This window comes from Schistocerca gregaria, chromosome 5 (genome assembly GCF_023897955.1).
Source record: "Schistocerca gregaria isolate iqSchGreg1 chromosome 5, iqSchGreg1.2, whole genome shotgun sequence".
Taxonomy (NCBI): Eukaryota; Metazoa; Arthropoda; class Insecta; order Orthoptera; family Acrididae; genus Schistocerca; species Schistocerca gregaria.
The window spans coordinates 449,868,634-449,884,860 of NC_064924.1; the positions used below are offsets into that span (position 1 = coordinate 449,868,634).

A 16,227-nucleotide genomic window follows, 5' to 3' on the forward strand; every position below is an offset into this window, starting at 1 on the left:
CACAGCGGGACCCACCTCCTCTTCCTCAAAATTACTCTTTCCAAACCTTCCAGGAATTTCTCACTTCCAGCCTTGCCTCTCAATCTTTCTTGAAAAACCTTAATCCCACTCCCAACATCACCACAGCCGAAGCCCAGGCTATCCGTGATCTGAAAGCTGACCGATCCATCATCATTCTTCCGGTTGACAAGGGTTCCATGACCGTGGTACTTGATCGTCGGGAGTATGTGGCTGAGGGATTGTCAGCTTTCAGACAACTCTACATACAAAGTTTGCCAAGGTAATCCCATTCCTGATGTCCAGGTGGAGCTTCAAGGAATCCTCAGAACCTTAGGCCCCCTACAAAACCTTTCACCTGACTCCATCAACCTCCTGACCCCACCGACACCCCGTACCCCTACCTTCTACCTTCTTCCTAAAATTCACAAACCCAATCTTCCCGGTCGTCCCATTGTAGCTGGTTACCAAGCCCCCACAGAACGTATCTCTGCCTACGTAGATCAACACCTTCAACCCATTACATGCAGTCTCCCATCCTTCATCAAAGACACCAACCACTCTCTCAAACGCCTGGAATCCTTACCCAGTCTGTTAACCCTGGAAACCATCCTTGTAACCATTGATGCCACTTCCCTATGCACAAATATCCCGCACGTCCAGGGCCTCGCTGCAATGGAGCACTTCTTTTCACACCGATCACCTACCACCCTACCTAAAACCTCTTTCCTCATCACCTTAGCCAGCTTCATCCCGACCCACAACTTCTTCACTTTTGAAGACCAGACATACCAACAATTAAAGGGAACAGCCATGGTTACCATGATGGATCCCTCGTATGTCAACCTATTTATGGGTCGCTTAGAGGAAGCCTTCTTGGTTACCCAAGCCTGCCAACCCAAAGTTTGGTACAGATTTATTGATGACATCTTCATGATCTGGGCTCACAGTGAAGAAGAACTCCAGAATTTCCTCTCCAACCTCAACTCCTTTGGTTCCATCAGATTCACCTGGTCCTACTCCAAATCCCACGCCACTTTCCTTGACGTTGACCTCCATCTGTCCAGCTTCACACATCCGTCCACATCAAACCCACCAACTAGCAACAGTACCTTCTTATGACAGCTGCCACCCATTCCATATCAAACGATCCCTTCCTTACAGCCTAGGCCTTCTTGGTAAACGAATCTAGTCCAGTCCTGAATCCCTGAACCATTACACCAACTACCTGAAAACAGCTTTCGCATCCTGCAACTACCCTCCCGAACTGGTACAGAAGCAAATAACCAGAGCCACTTCCTCATCTCCTCAAACCCAGAACCTCCCACAGAACAACACCAAAAATACCCCACTTGTGACAGGATACTTTCCGGGACTGGATCGGACTCTGAACGTGACTCTCCAGCAGGGATATGACTTCCTCAAATCCTGCCCTGAAATGAGTTCCATCCTTCATGAAATCCTCCCCACTCCACCTAGAGTGTCTTTCTGCCGTCCACCCAACCTTCGTAACCTCTTGGTTCATCCCTATGAAATCCCCAAACCAACTTCCTTACCCTCTGGCTCCTACCCTTGTAACCGCCCCCGGTGTAAAACCTGTCCCATGCACCCTCCCACCACCACCTACTCCAGTCCTGTAACCCGGAAGGTGTACATGATCAAAGGCAGAGCCACTTGTGAAAGCACCCACGTGATTTACCAACTGACTTGCCTACACTGTGACGCTTTCTATGTGGGAATGACCAGCAACAAACTGTCCATTCGCATGAATGGACACAGGCAGACAGTGTGTGTTGGTAATGAGGATCACCCTGTGGCTAAACATGCCTTGGTGCACGGGAACATCTTTGCACAGTGTTAAACTGTCCGGGTTATCTGGATACTTCCCACTAACACCAACATATCCGAACTCCGGAGATGGGAACTTGACCTTCAATATATCCTCTCTTCCCGTTATCCACCAGGCCTCAATCTCCCCTAATTTCAAGTTGCCGCCACTCATACCTCACCTGTCATTCAACATCATCTTTGCCTCTGCACTTACTCTTTGCCTTTAAATATGTCTGCTTGTGTCTGTATATGTGTGGATGGATGTGTGTGTGTGTGTGTGTGTGTGTGTGTGTGTGTGTGTGTGTGGGTGAAGCCAACGAAAGTGAAACTAAATAAACATGTTTGTGGTGACAGTGATCTGTAGCTCAGCTCATTTAAAAAAATAGCTAATAACATCATGTTATAGAATCCATATTGTTTATGAATATAGTAGAGGGAAATATTTGCTGTGACTTACCAAACAAGAACGCGCTGGTAGATAGACACAATAAAAAAAAAAATAATAAAAAAAACCACACACACACACACACACACACACACACACACACACACAGAAATTTCAAGCTTTTGGCAACCCCTGGTGGCTTCATCAGGAAAGAGGGAAGGGGAGAGAAAGATGAAAGGACGTGGGTTTTAGGGGAGATAGTAAGGAGTCATTCCAATCCCGGGTTTCTCGTTTGGTAAGTCACAGCATCTTTGGTTTTTTTTTTTTTTTTTTTTTATATATATAATCCACATTGTTTCCTATATCACTGATCAAAGCCAATGACTCGCATCGAACATTCCTCTTATCTCCACTGCTCTTCGCAGAAACTGAGGGCTTGCAACACCAGACATACATCAGCTTAACTCCTGTTTACGTATCTATAAAATTATAAATAATGGCAATATGAAAATAATCAAATAATGTGAGAGATCATATGCAACATAGCCGTGAAAGATGATACCTAAGTACAGTATGAAATAACCTGTGTCGGGCAACAGTAATTGTAAGTTAGTAATGGATATTAGGTTACCATTTGCAAATAATGAGAGCAAAAATTACATTATGTACGCTGTGATTTTTATTGCCTCATTTTCGTATGTGAAACTGTGTATTAATCGTGCAAGAAGTCAGCATTTGATAACTGTATGCAAAAAGAAATGTAAATAAAAATATAAAGTCTGCTTCTCACATAAGTCATTTTTCCTCGCATTAGGTTAAACATAGTTGGTTTATTAATTTTTTAAATTTGTGTTTAACTGCACTTTTTTACTGTACCAAGTCATAGGTGATGATTTCCTGTTTGGCCCATATGATTACCTTTGTTGTTTGTAGCTGCTCTACTTGGTTCATTTCTGTTTAGTTGCATTTTGCCTTCCTACTGTAGGTACTGTTTGTAGGCTAATTCGATCTATTGGCATGAGTAAATATCTTTTGGGTTAGTAGTTTTTTCCTAAGGCTGTAAAGTGCATAAACAGTATGTGATGTTTGCTTTAAGCTGCCGATGTCCATAATTTCTACCTTTTAAGTGTTAAATTTACTTTTCATGTGTTTCATTTCAGATTTTTTGCTGATAATGTCAGATCTATTTCTGTAAAATGTTAGATGTTAAAATTTGTTTAGACCCTTACAGCTTGGAGTTTTAAAACTTTCATTAATATATAACTATTTCATTTTGTCTTGGTGTTTGACGTGTGAAACAAAATAGTGGTACTCCTGGCCTAATGCCAGCATTGTGTGCAGGATTTTTGGTAATATTTTTTTCTTTCTCTCTCATAGAGGAATAATGGTTTTTACTGCTTGATTCCTACACTGAGTACATTAATCTAATGTTTTAAGTCTGTTTCTATTTTTGCAGTGGCTTAGAAGCTGATGAAGTCTCAGTTGACTGCATGACTAGTCTTCCTTCAAAATCTGAAAGTACAAATAGTACAGTTTGTCTGATGTCATACATGACAATCTTTATCAGGTGAGAACTAGCAAAAATTAACTTCTATAAATATTCTAAGTATTGTTTTTGTTATTTAAATATCCACAATTAAAAATAGCTCAAAGTATGACAGTAATTACAACTCATTATTTTGTAGTAACTAATAATGTTGGTGTTATAGATACATGTCATTTTTCATGTGAAGCTGAGTTATGACAGCACAGAGTTCAAAGCAGAGGCCCAAATTCTTGAAACCAGGTGAGCTAAGCTAAACTTTTACATTTCGTGTTTATTTTCCATAATTTTAATTGTCTAGAATTGTCAAATTGATCGCAGCAAGGGCATTATTAAATTCAGAGCTGTTCTTATCTTTTAAATTCTATAACAATATGCAAGACCAGTACTTCGATAGAGGTAGGACTACTGTGCTCATGCTGGTACTGTAATAGATTTATCTAATTTTACAGAGCACTAATGATGCCACAGAAGAGTGCTTTTAATTCACACACACACACAATTTTATAATGTCCATGTAGTTCTATTTTTAACGCAAAGTGTTAGGTACTGGAGAAATATATTCGTGACTTTTATATGACCATAAAAATTTGAAGTTCTATGCTTACTGTCAATCATTCCCCATGACTTGTCCGGTGCAGATTTGTGGCTTCACATAAAATTCCTTTCCACTCTGTCATGGGCCGACTCTCTGCAGGCCACCACCCTGTCTAAGATCAGTATTTTGCTGGACTGCCCTGCCTTTTGGCCCTTCACATTAAGTACCCCCTCCCACTGTCCTTGTCACTTGTATTAGCTGATGTTCGTGCTTGGGGGTGTCCATTCTTGTTTTTTTTTTTTTTCCGTAAGTGGTTTGTCTTCCCAGATTACAGTCCCTTGGCTAGTATTGGCCTAGGTTTGGGAGGCCTTCAGCCTTGTCCCCATGCCAGCCCCCCTTTCTCTACATTTCGTTCCTCTTTGTAGAGTCTTCTTCCTGTGATGGTGTCTCCATTGTGTTGTGTTTATGGTACGGTATGAGGCTGGGATGGGCCAGCAGCAGTGTCGGCACCTTGTTGCACGTAGCATCTATGGGACACCCTCTGTCTCACTCCTTCCCCTCCTCCCCCCTTTCCCTATCTTCACTCTTCCTGCTGCCCCAAAATTCCATCTGCCTCATTGTTTGCCAATTTTCCTCCCCCATTGATGACTGGAGTGTGCTGTTCATCTACATCTACATTTATACTCCGCAAGCCACCCAACGGTGTGTGGCAGAGGGCACTTTACGTGCTACTGTCATTACCTCCCTTTTCTGTTCCAGTCGCGTATGGTTCGCGGGAAGAACGACTGTCTGAAAGCCTCCGCGCGCGCTTGAATCTCTAATTTTACATTCGTGATCTCCACGGGAGGCATAAGTAGGTGGAAGCAGTATATTCGATACCTCATCCAGAAACGCACCCTCTCGAACATGGCGAGCAAGCTACGCCACAATGCAGAGCACCTCTCTTGCAGAGTCTGCCACTTGAGTTTGCTAAACATCTCCGTAACGCTATCACGGTTACCAAATAACCCTGTGATCTTTGGACCTTCTCTATCTCCTCCGTCAACCCGATCTGGTACGGATCCCCCACTGATGAACAATACTCAAGTATAGGTCAAACGAGTGTTTTGTAAGCCACCTCCTTTGTTGATGGACTACATTTTCTGAGGACTCTCCCAATGAATCTCAACCTGGTACCTGCCTTACCAACAACTAATTTTATATGATCATTCCACTTCAAATCATTCCGCACGCATACTCCCAGATATTTTACAGAAGTAACTGCTACCAGTGTCTGTTCTGCTATCATATAATCATACAATAAGGGATCCTTCTTTCTATATATTCGCAATACATTACATTTGTCTATATTAAGGGTCAGTTGCCACTCCCTACACCAAGTGCCTATCCACTGCAGATCTCCCTGCATTTCGCTACAACTTTCTAATGCTGCAACTTCTCTGTATACTACAGCATCATCCGCGAAAAGCCGCATGGAGCTTCAGACACTATCTACTAGGTCATTTATATATATATTGTGAAAAGCAATGGTCCCATAACACTCCCCTGTGGCACACCAGAGGTTACTTTAACGTCTGTAGATGTCTCTCCATTGATAACAACATGCTGTGTTCTGTTTGCTAAAAACTCTTCAATCCAGCCACACAGCTGATCTGATATTCCGTAGGCTCTTACTTTGTTTATCAGGCGACAGTGCAGAACTGTATCGAACGCCTTCCGGAAGTCTAGGAAAATTGCATCTACCTGGGAGCCTGTATCTAATAATTTCTAGGTCTCATGAACAAATAAAGCGAGTTGGGTCTCACACGATCGCTATTTCAGGAATCCATGTTGATTCCTACAGAGTAGATTCTGGGTTTCCAAAAACGACATGATACTCGAGCAGAAAACATGTTCTAAAATTCTACAACAGATCGACGTCAGACATATAGGTCTATAGTTCTGCGCATCTGCTCGACGACCCTTCTTGAAGACTGGGACTACCTGTGCTCTTTTCCAATCATTTGGAACCTTCCATTCCTCTAGAGACTTGCAGTACACGGCTGTTAGAAGGGGGGCAAGTTCTTTCGTGTACTCTGTGTAGAATCGAATTGGTATCCCGTCAGGTCCAGTGGACTTTCCTCTGTTGAGTGATTTCAGTTGCTTTTCTATTCCTTGGACACTTATTTCAATGTCAGCCATTTTTTTGTTTGTGCGAGGATTTAGAGAGGGAACTGCAGTGCGGTCTTCCTCTGTGAAACAGCTTTGGAAAAAGGTGTTTAGTATTTCAGCTTTACGCGTGTCATCCTCCGATTCAAAGCCATTATCGTCCCGGAGTGTCTGGATATGCTGTTTCGAGCCACTTGCTGATTTAACGTAAGACCAGAACTTCCTAGGATTTTCTGTCAAGTCGGTACATAGAATTTTACTTTCGAATTCACTGAACGCTTCACGCATAGCCCTCCTTATGCTAACTTTGACATTGTTTAGGTTCTGTTTGTCTGAGAGGTTCTGGCTGCGGTTAAACTTGGAGTGAAGCTCTCTTTGCTTCCGCAGTAGTTTCCTAACTTTGTTCTTAAACCACAGTGGGTTTTTCCCGTCCCTCACAGTTTTACTCGGCACGTACCTGTCTAAAACGGATTTTACAATTGCCTTAAACTTTTTTCATAAACACTCAACATTGTCAGTGTCGGAACAGAAATTTTCGTTTTGATCTGTTAGGTAGTCTGAAATCTGCCTTCTATTACTCTTGCTAAACAGATAAACCTTCCTCCCTTTTTTTATATTCCTATTAACTTCCATATTCATGGATGCTGCAACGGCCTTATGATCACTGATTCCCTGTTCTGCACATACAGAGTCGAAAAGTTCGGGTCTGTTTGTTATCAGTAGGTCCAAGATGTTATCTCCACAAGTCGGTTCTCTGTTTAATTGCTCGAGGTAATTTTCGGATAGTACACTCAGTATAATGTCACTCGATGCTCTGTCCCTACCAACCGTCCTAAACATTTGAGTGTCCCAGTCTATATCTGGTAAATTGAAATCTCCACCTAAGACTATAATATGCTGAAAAAATTTATGTGAAATGTGTTCCAAATTTTCTCGCAGCTGTTCTGCCACTAATGCTGCGGAGTCGGGACGTCGGTAAAAGGAACCAATTATTAACCTAGCTCGGTTGTTGAGTGTAACCTCCATCCATAATATTTCACAGGAACTATCCACTTCTACTTCACTACAGGATAATCTACTACTAACAGTGACAAACACGCCACCACCGGTTGCATGCAATGTATCCTTTCTAAACACCGTCTGTGCCTTTGTAAAAATTTCAGCTGAATTTATCTCTGGCTTCGGCCAGCTTTCTGTACCTATAACGATTTCAGCTTCGGTGCTTTCTATCAGCGCTTGAAGTTCCGGTACTTTACCAATGCAGCTTCGACAGTTTACAATTACAATACCAATTGCTGCTTGGTCCCCACATGTCCTGAATTTTCCCCGCACCCTTTGAGGCTGTTGCCCTTACTGTACTTGCCCAAGGCCGTCTAACCTAAAAAACTGCCCAGTCCACACCACACAGTCCCTGCTACCCTTGTAGCCGCTTGGTGCATGTAGTGGACTCCTGACCTATCCAGCGGATCCCGAAACCCCACCACCCTATAGCGCAAGTTGAGGAATCTGCAGCCCACACGGTCTGGGGGTTGTTCCTCCCTTAGTTTCTGGCACTGTGGATTGTGGGACTGATGAGCTCACTGTTTGTACCTCCTCCCCAAAGCGATCAACCAACTGACCAACCATTCATGGCAGAAGCTGGTAACAGCAGAAAATGGCATAACGAGTGTAGGGTTCATTATGGATAGGAAGATATGGCAGAGTGTGTGTTATCGTGAACAGTTCAGTGATAAGGTTGTTCTTATCAGAATAGACAGCAAGCAAATTCAGACAGTGATAGTCCAGGTATCTGTGCCGATGTTGCAGGCTGAAGATGAAGAGGTAGAGAAAGTATTTGAGGATACTGAAAGGGTAATACAGTAAGTAAAGGGAGATGAAAATCTAATGATCATTGCAGACTAGAAAGCAATTTGAGGGGAAGGGGTAGAAGAAAAGGTTACAGGAGAACATGGGCTTGGGGAAAGGAATGAAACATGAGAATGACCGAGTTCTGTAATAAACTTCAGTCAGTAAAAGTGAATACTGTGTTCAATAATCACCAGAGGAGATACTTGAAAAAGACTGGGTGATACGGGAAGATTTCAGATGGATTGCAACATTGTCACACGGAGATTCCAAAACCATTTCTGGATTGTAAGGCATTCCCAGGAGCAGATATAGACTCGGATCACAATTTAGTAGTGGTGAAGAGTAGGGTGAAGCTTAAGAAACTATTCAGGAAGGATCAATATGCAAAGAAGTGGGATATGGAATTAAGGAATGACGATATACGCTTGAAGTTCTCTAAGGCTGTAAATTCAGCAATAAGGAACAGCTCGGTAGGCAGTACAGTTGAAGAGGAATGGATATCTCTGCAATCACAGAAGCTGGAAATAAATACATAGGTACAAAGAAGGTAAGTGCAAAGTAACCATGAGTAAGAGAAGAAGTACTTCAGATGATATCGACGACGTTGTTTGGTTTGTGGGGTGCTCAACTGTGTGGTTATCAGCACCCATTCAGATGATAGATGAAAGAGGGAAGTAAAAAAATGTTCAGGGAAATTCAGGAATACAGAAATAAGTTGCAGATGAGTGAAATAAATAGAAGGTGCAGTTCCCAATCTTCCTGTTCCTCCCTCAGCATTGCTCCCCGGGATGCCCACCCAGATGGGTTCTCCATAGTGCTGACTGGGATGAATTTATCCCTGCTGTCAACCTTAGCCCCCTGTTGTAAGGCAGTATTGATGCGCCTGTTCAGTGCACAACAGCAGCCATTCTTTTGGCAGCCATCTCCTCTCCCTTGGAATCCCATCTGTTAGAAGATGGTACTCTGGTGGACCCCAGAGATGGCTGCGGTTGTTAGAGATTGTAGGTGGGCTCCAATACCATAAACAGCACCCTTCATGAGAGCACCTCATTGCCTGTAAACTGCTGCGTGCCCATGTCCACTTCCTCATAAAATGATAAAAGCAAGAATTCTGGGACTGGTGCGTTTCCACTTTTGGGTCATGTGCATCCCATCAATGTTTTGGGCAAAGATCAGATGACTCTGTGGGCTCCAATCCCCTGCAAATGTACCAAGTATTCCATTAGATCCTAAATACTTGAAGAACATTACCCTCGCACATCTGCATCTTGAGAACTACCACTCTGCCTTCTGGCTTGTATAACAGTGGGTGGAGCGAATGCACTTGTCTTTTACTACCAGTCACTTAGAGCCATGTAATGCTCCATTCACTGAATGGAACTCTCCAGTGTCCTGGCCTATTGCCCTGATACAGTCATAGGGCCAGACCGCATCCACAACCTGATTCTGAAACATCTCTGTGACTGTGAGCATCACATCCTTGTCCTCATGAATCATCTGGAACATGGATGATTTCCGATCTCAGTGGCAAGGAAGCAAGATAGTTCCAATACTGAAACTGGGTAAGAACCCCCTTAAGAATGACAGTTATCACCAAATCAGCCCTATCGACATTCTTTGTAAGTTGTTTGAATATGTGGTTAGCAAGTGGCTGTGTTGGCTCCTCGAGTCTTGGGCCCTTTGTTGCATCTCATGGTGGTTACGCAAAGGCCCTCCACTGCTGATAATTTGATTCACCTGGAGTCCACTATTTGGACATCCTCTGCATGTTGTCAGCACGTCATTGCTGTCTTTTTCAAACTACAGGTATATGACACGACATGGCGTCATCGCATCCTTACTACATTACTCGAGTGGGGTCTCCAGAACCATTCCCGATTTTTGTTATGAACTTCCTGGTGCACCATATGTTGTAGGTTCAATGGGCACTTCATTCAACACCGCCATATCCAAAAGACCAGGATCTCACAGTGTCCTCCTCTTTCTGGTGGCCATCAATGGTCTAGCAGCAGCTGTGGGGTCTTCAGTATCATGCTCCTCATATAATGACGATTTTTGCTTTTGTTATTGCTCCTCTTGTATGGTTGCCGCAGTGTCGCCTACAGGGTGCCATATGGAAGATGAAGTCAAAGACTCGTGTTATGAACTTCTAAATTTTTGATAACGTTAATCTTTTAACCTATGTAAAATCAGTGAAAAACCTGTCTAGATCGTGATGGTTATTTTATTAAAATGACCAGTTTCAGCCTAGTCTTAGGCCATCTTCAGACAATCACCATCTCCTGAAGTTGACACTGTCTAGAGCAGTCAGTAGAACTCAGTTACGGGAACTGCAGTGCAAAATTATGTATCATGTATATACAAGGACGTAACACTTCACTTGTTAAATGAGATGTGTTAAAAAATGAATTTTTTTGGAAATAATTTTATTTTTTCATTTTCGGCAGTGTTACCCCCTTGAGCATAGTTTCCCATAGAGGGACTCACTTTTCCTATTTTGGGGAAACCTGTTTTGTCTGATGTCAGGAAGTGGCAAACGCAAAAGGGTAGGGGACTATTAATTGTTGGCAGGTCAAATGTATCGTGAAACTTGGGGAAAAGGTGGCAAGGGACAGGAAAGGGCAGCAGATGCACTCAGTACTTATGCCTGCAGGCCCCATTCAACTTGTTGAAGAGGCTATTCTGGCAGCTATTGAGGGAACAGGGTATAACCATCTGCAGATTGTGGCGCACTTTAGAACAAATGATACCCGTTGTCTGGGCTTCGAGGTCATTCTCAGGCCATTCCAGTGACGGGCACAGAAGGTTGAGGAGCCAAACCTTGCATTTAGAGTTTCAACAAAGCTCACAATTTGCAGCATTGTCCCCAAAACTGATCATTGCCCTTTGGTTCCAATTTGAGGGGACGGAGTGAACCAGAGACTTTGAAGTTTCTGTGCCTTAGGGTTCAGAACTGTAAGAGTCCCCCTAAATAGGCTGGGTGTGCACTAAACATCAGAGGCTGCTAGAACGGTGGTCTGATCATTTAATATTAAAAGCTATGACCAAGATGTGGACGGGGCTAAGGAATTGATATATCAGACGTGATTTAACACACAAATAATTTATTCGTGACATACAATACATAACACCAACTACGTAAATCCTGCTTCGATGCTTACAATTGCCCAAAATGGGAGGGCTACCACTTTCGAATTGGAAAGGCTTTAATTTAAGAAATTAAAATGCCTAATATAATTTTTTAAAATAATAATGAAACAACATAAGTGCTAAGTGAACACACTCTTAAACCTTTAATAATTAATCACAAAGTGTGGGTTTACCACATTTAAATTCTCTCTGCAATGTAAAACATAAATACATGAATTCACAACACAACATGGCTTCAAATTTCTACCTGGACAACCTGTGGTCATAAAACTTTTGTATTACATTCCAGCCAATCACATTAATAACTTATAAACACAGTTGGTAAAATACAAACGTTTGTGCTATAGTGAATTTTAATAATCCACAATCACTCAAACATCATCAGAAGTTCAATACGGAGCATGTAAGCCCGTTTATGCAATCTTTCGGATCAAAATAGGCATGAGGGCCACCATAACAGAATTGTGCTACTTGCTTTTAGGATAGGTGTTCCCATTAGCGTAATCACTGAGCAGATATTTACTTAAGCGACAGGTAAGATAGTTAATGCAAATAGAAGGTATTTCTAAAGTTCTTTTTTTTTTTTTTCTCCCTTTTAACAAGGGGATTTTAGTAAGGTGGAAATTACACTTTGAGGAGATGCAATAGCAATCTAGCGGGCACGCCTTCACGAGGATGCCATGCCACTACACACGTACCAAACTAGCCACGTGTCCGCTGTTCGAGCCAAACATTAATAACACATTTCCATATTCCCGACGCCCAAATAGTAGGGATCAAAACAGAACCAAAAATACCAAGAGCGCAAGATCCAGCACAGCTTAAGAACAGATCTTACTTCATGCTGTTGCCTTCACAAATACAGATATGGAAATGAAAAGAGAACATGTAACAACATTCCCTAATCAGCACAATGTTCTCCGTTAGGTCCCGGTAGCGATAGACAACGCTGACGTGCAAATGTTAACAAACCTCTAAGGCTACACCCTCCAATTGACAAGCCAAAATCAATGTTACCCCTTATCAGCTCCGTGACAGGACTAGAACCCCCAACTACTGTCAGTGCAAATGTGCACAAATAACTACCAAAATACACCACTACACCGGTTAGCAACGATGTGTGGAGGAATCTGCACTGTCAGAATTGCACCAGCGAACAGAACAGAGGATTGCCACGGCGGTGACCACAAGGCGGGAAAGACGTCTGGATGAACTCGATCCCAAAGGACGATCAACTTGAAACAGTCACACTTATCTTCTTTTCTCCTTTCTCTCGGCGCACTTCGTCGTTTGTCCAGGACTACTGTGCACAATTCTGAGCCGTCCCCAGTCGTCCCGGCAGACACCGACCCAGCTGAACTGCCCCCAGACTCAAACCCTCGCCGAACGGTGGCTCCACCGCCCCATGATGGTTACTGTTTGTTTGCCTTCGTCAATGCAGGCGATGATTAGACTGCCATCCGCCTCCCGCGGACAACCAGTGAAGAGCGGACAGAGGGGCCTCAACCAGGCCGATGTTCCTACATGTGTAGAAGTCCGGGTTTGATAACACCCGTACGCGGAAGGCAGGATGTCGTCACTAGAGCAGACATGAAGGCCACTGGACGACAACCTCTTCCAGCATGATCACGCTCGCCTATAAATAGTAGAGGCCAAAGAGTCTGCTGCAGTAAACACGTGAGTCGGTCGTGTTACCAACCTACGGTTTCTAAGTACGCCAAAGACAGAAATTGCAATCGGTAGTGAGTACACTACGGGCGGGAGTTCAAACGAAAGAACTTCATAAAAGACCAACCCTGAACAACCGTGGAAAAACGAAATAGAAGCGAAGCAATAAAAGGCAGCAACGAGATGCTAGTGCACAATCGCGCGCAAACACTGTCGATTACCAAAAATATTGGCTCCACACGACCCTCAGGAAACGAGCTGTGGAAAGATGGAAGTACAGAAGGCTCAGCTGCTACTGAGGTAGTTAACGGTGTGTGGGGTGCACACAAGGATTTTTTAGATTAGGCGACTCTCCATCCAATCCCCCCCCTCCCCCTTCGGGGGCTCGCAGTTCTTTTGTGAGTACGTGCGTGGTGAGCACAGGGGCCCGAGCTATTGCAGCCTTCCTTCTTTCCAGGGCTGCATTTCCTTGCCCTTCCCCTCCTTTCCTCTCCCTCTCTTGGTGTCCTTGCTTATGTCGGCCCCGCTATCTTCCTGGTTATGTTGGTTTTGCGATTTAGTTTTGTTGCGTAATCACCTCATCCTTTTGGCATTTCTGGTCCCCCTCTGGGGTTTGACCTCCATTACTAAATTTCTATTTCGTAGTGTGAGCCATTTGGGGAAGAGCACCCTACCTAGTGTCTCCAACGTGTGTCCTCCTAGTTCATTCCACCTTTTCTTTCACATTGTTGTTTGATGCTAGGGTGCATAGCCAGCCCATGTGGTGGGGTCGCTATGTACCCTTTTGGTTGAGCCCCCTGAAACAGGGATCACACTTCTGATACCTGAGCTGTGATCTCATGTAAGCGTAGGAGTGGTTGCTTGTCATCCTGGAGCATTGGAACTCTTGGCAGTGGTTGTCGTGCCAGCTGGCCCTTGCTGTGGCTGGGTGGCTCCCGTGAGGAGAGCCTCTGATCAGAATGGGTGGTATCAGGGTGGATGCTATGCAAATGAAACGCATACGGGTCCAGAACTCTGGCCCTTAATCTGTGGCCGTCTTTCTGCGTGGAACTGATTCTTTTAGTGCTGCTTCTGTTGCCCATTCGGCCTTCCCTACCATGGCTACCCCCTGGGAGGAGGGTCAGACCCATCAGCTAGGGGCGATACCTTTCCCCCACTATCTGGTTTGCACCAGAACTGATGGAGATACTTTGACCGATACCAAACCTTTATTATTTGTGGAACACATTGAAGACAAGTTTGGCGAAGTGGACTCCCTGAGCAATATGTAGTCGGGTTCATTGTTGATCAAAACTGCTTCTGCTGCCCAGTCTGTAGCCCTTCGTGCGTGTAACCATTTTGGCACAATTCCTGTGTCTATTACCCCCCACCAGTCTCTAAATATGGTTCAAGGTGTGATTTTTCGCAGGGACCTCATCCTTCAAACTGATAAGGAACTTCGGGACAATCTCAGACGGCAGGGTGTTCACTTTGATCGGCGTGTTCAGAAGAGTCCGATGGATAATCGCATTAATACTGGTGCTCTTATCCTGGCCTTTGAAGGGGATACCCTCCCTGAGAATGTAAAGATTATGGTTTATCAATGTGACGTGAAGCCGTACATCCCACCTCCTACGAGGTGTTTTAAGTGCTTGCATTTTGGACACATCTTCCCGCTGTTTGCAGGCCCCTCTCTGTGGTGACTGTGGACATCCACTCCATGAGGGGAGTGTTAATTGTCATGGCAATCATTCTCCACATTCACCAGATTGCGCAGTATATAAGAAGGAAAAGAAGATACAGGAGTGTAAGTCCCTTGATCGTTTAACCTACACTGAGGCTCGCAAGAAGTATGCACGTCTTCACCCTGTGTCCAAGACATCTTAGTTATGCTTTGGTTACATCTTCACCCCTTCCTCCCCCTTAACCACAGTCCTGGAACCATCTCCTCCCCCCCCCCCCCTCCTGCGGCTCCCACACCTCCTCCGGGCACTGCTCCCCCTCCCCAGCCGGAGAAGTGTCCGACTTCTTTGACGTCTACCGGTCAAGGGCATCCCTCCCGGGCTACCCCTTCCCGGCACCTTGCAGGCCAAAGGTCTGCTGCCACACATCAACCGCAAAAACCAGTCGGTTTGCCTCCAGGTCGCCCGATCTCTTTCTGTTCCCGATCTTGCTACAGCTGGCTCCTTTATGCCACACAGCCCTCCTCGATCTCAAACAGAAAAGAAGAAGAAACATAAGTTCCGGAACAAGGAGCCTCTGGTGTCACCAGAAGTCCCATCCCCGGCTTCACAACCAGATTCTGACCCATTGTTCATGGATGTTGTACCCCCCCCCCCCCCCCCCTTGTCAGTGACAGGTGGTGACCTGGCAGCATGACTGGTTTTAGCCTGTTCAACCCCCATTTGAATCATCATTCTGTGGTTATCCAATGGAATTGTAATGGCTATTACCATCACATTCTGGAGTTGAAATCCATTATTTCGTCTTGCTCTGCAGCTTGTATGGTTCTACAGGAATCTCATTTTACTGATCACTCACCGACACTCTTTGGGTTTCACGTTTTCTGTCAAAATAGGGTCAGCCCCCTGCGGGCCACCTGGACTCTGAGGTCACAGTTTGCAATCTTTATCTCCCTCCTGACAGGATTCTTACACCTGCTTCCTTAACTGCCCTTCTTCAGCAACTTCCTCCTCCCTTCCTCCTTCTCAGGGATTTTAATGCTCATCATTCCTTGTGGGGCAGTGCATTTCCATCTAGACGAGGTCTTCTCTTAGACCAGTTTATTGCAGACCACGACTTGTGCCTTCTTAATGATGGCTCCCCTACTCATTTCAGTGCCAGTCATGGTAGCTTTTCTGCCATTGATCTTTCTTCTCCCTCTCTCCTCCCTTCATTACCCTGGTCACCACACGATGACCTTGTGATAGTGACCATTTCCTGTTGACCTGTCGCTCCCTTCCTGCCCCCCATGGACAGGTTACCTCGTTGCTCTTTCCAACACACCGATTGGCCTATTGGCCTCTATACACTGCACAGGTTGTTTTATCTCCCTCTTTGTCGGGTTGTATTGATGACGTATTACATGACGTGTCTGACAAGATTCTTCGCAACGCTAACCTTGCTGGACCGCGCTCATCT

At 44.5% G+C, this 16,227-nt stretch overlaps 1 protein-coding gene across 3 annotated transcripts in view; it reads left to right on the forward strand.

The window, feature by feature from the left end:
* The window catches only part of LOC126271933 (probable ATP-dependent RNA helicase DHX35), a 208,887-nt gene that overhangs the window by 9,062 nt on the left and 183,598 nt on the right, over positions 1 to 16,227 (forward strand). For 2 of the 3 annotated variants that reach the window (XM_049974353.1, XM_049974355.1), the window contains exons 2-3: positions 3,669 to 3,779; positions 3,946 to 3,998. In XM_049974353.1, coding sequence (XP_049830310.1) covers positions 3,953 to 3,998 — 46 coding nt within the window. In that variant the 5' untranslated portion in view covers positions 3,669 to 3,779; positions 3,946 to 3,952. Of the gene's footprint in view, positions 1 to 3,668; positions 3,780 to 3,921; positions 3,999 to 16,227 lie in introns of all 3 variants that reach the window. The other variant, XM_049974354.1, reaches the window with a different exon arrangement.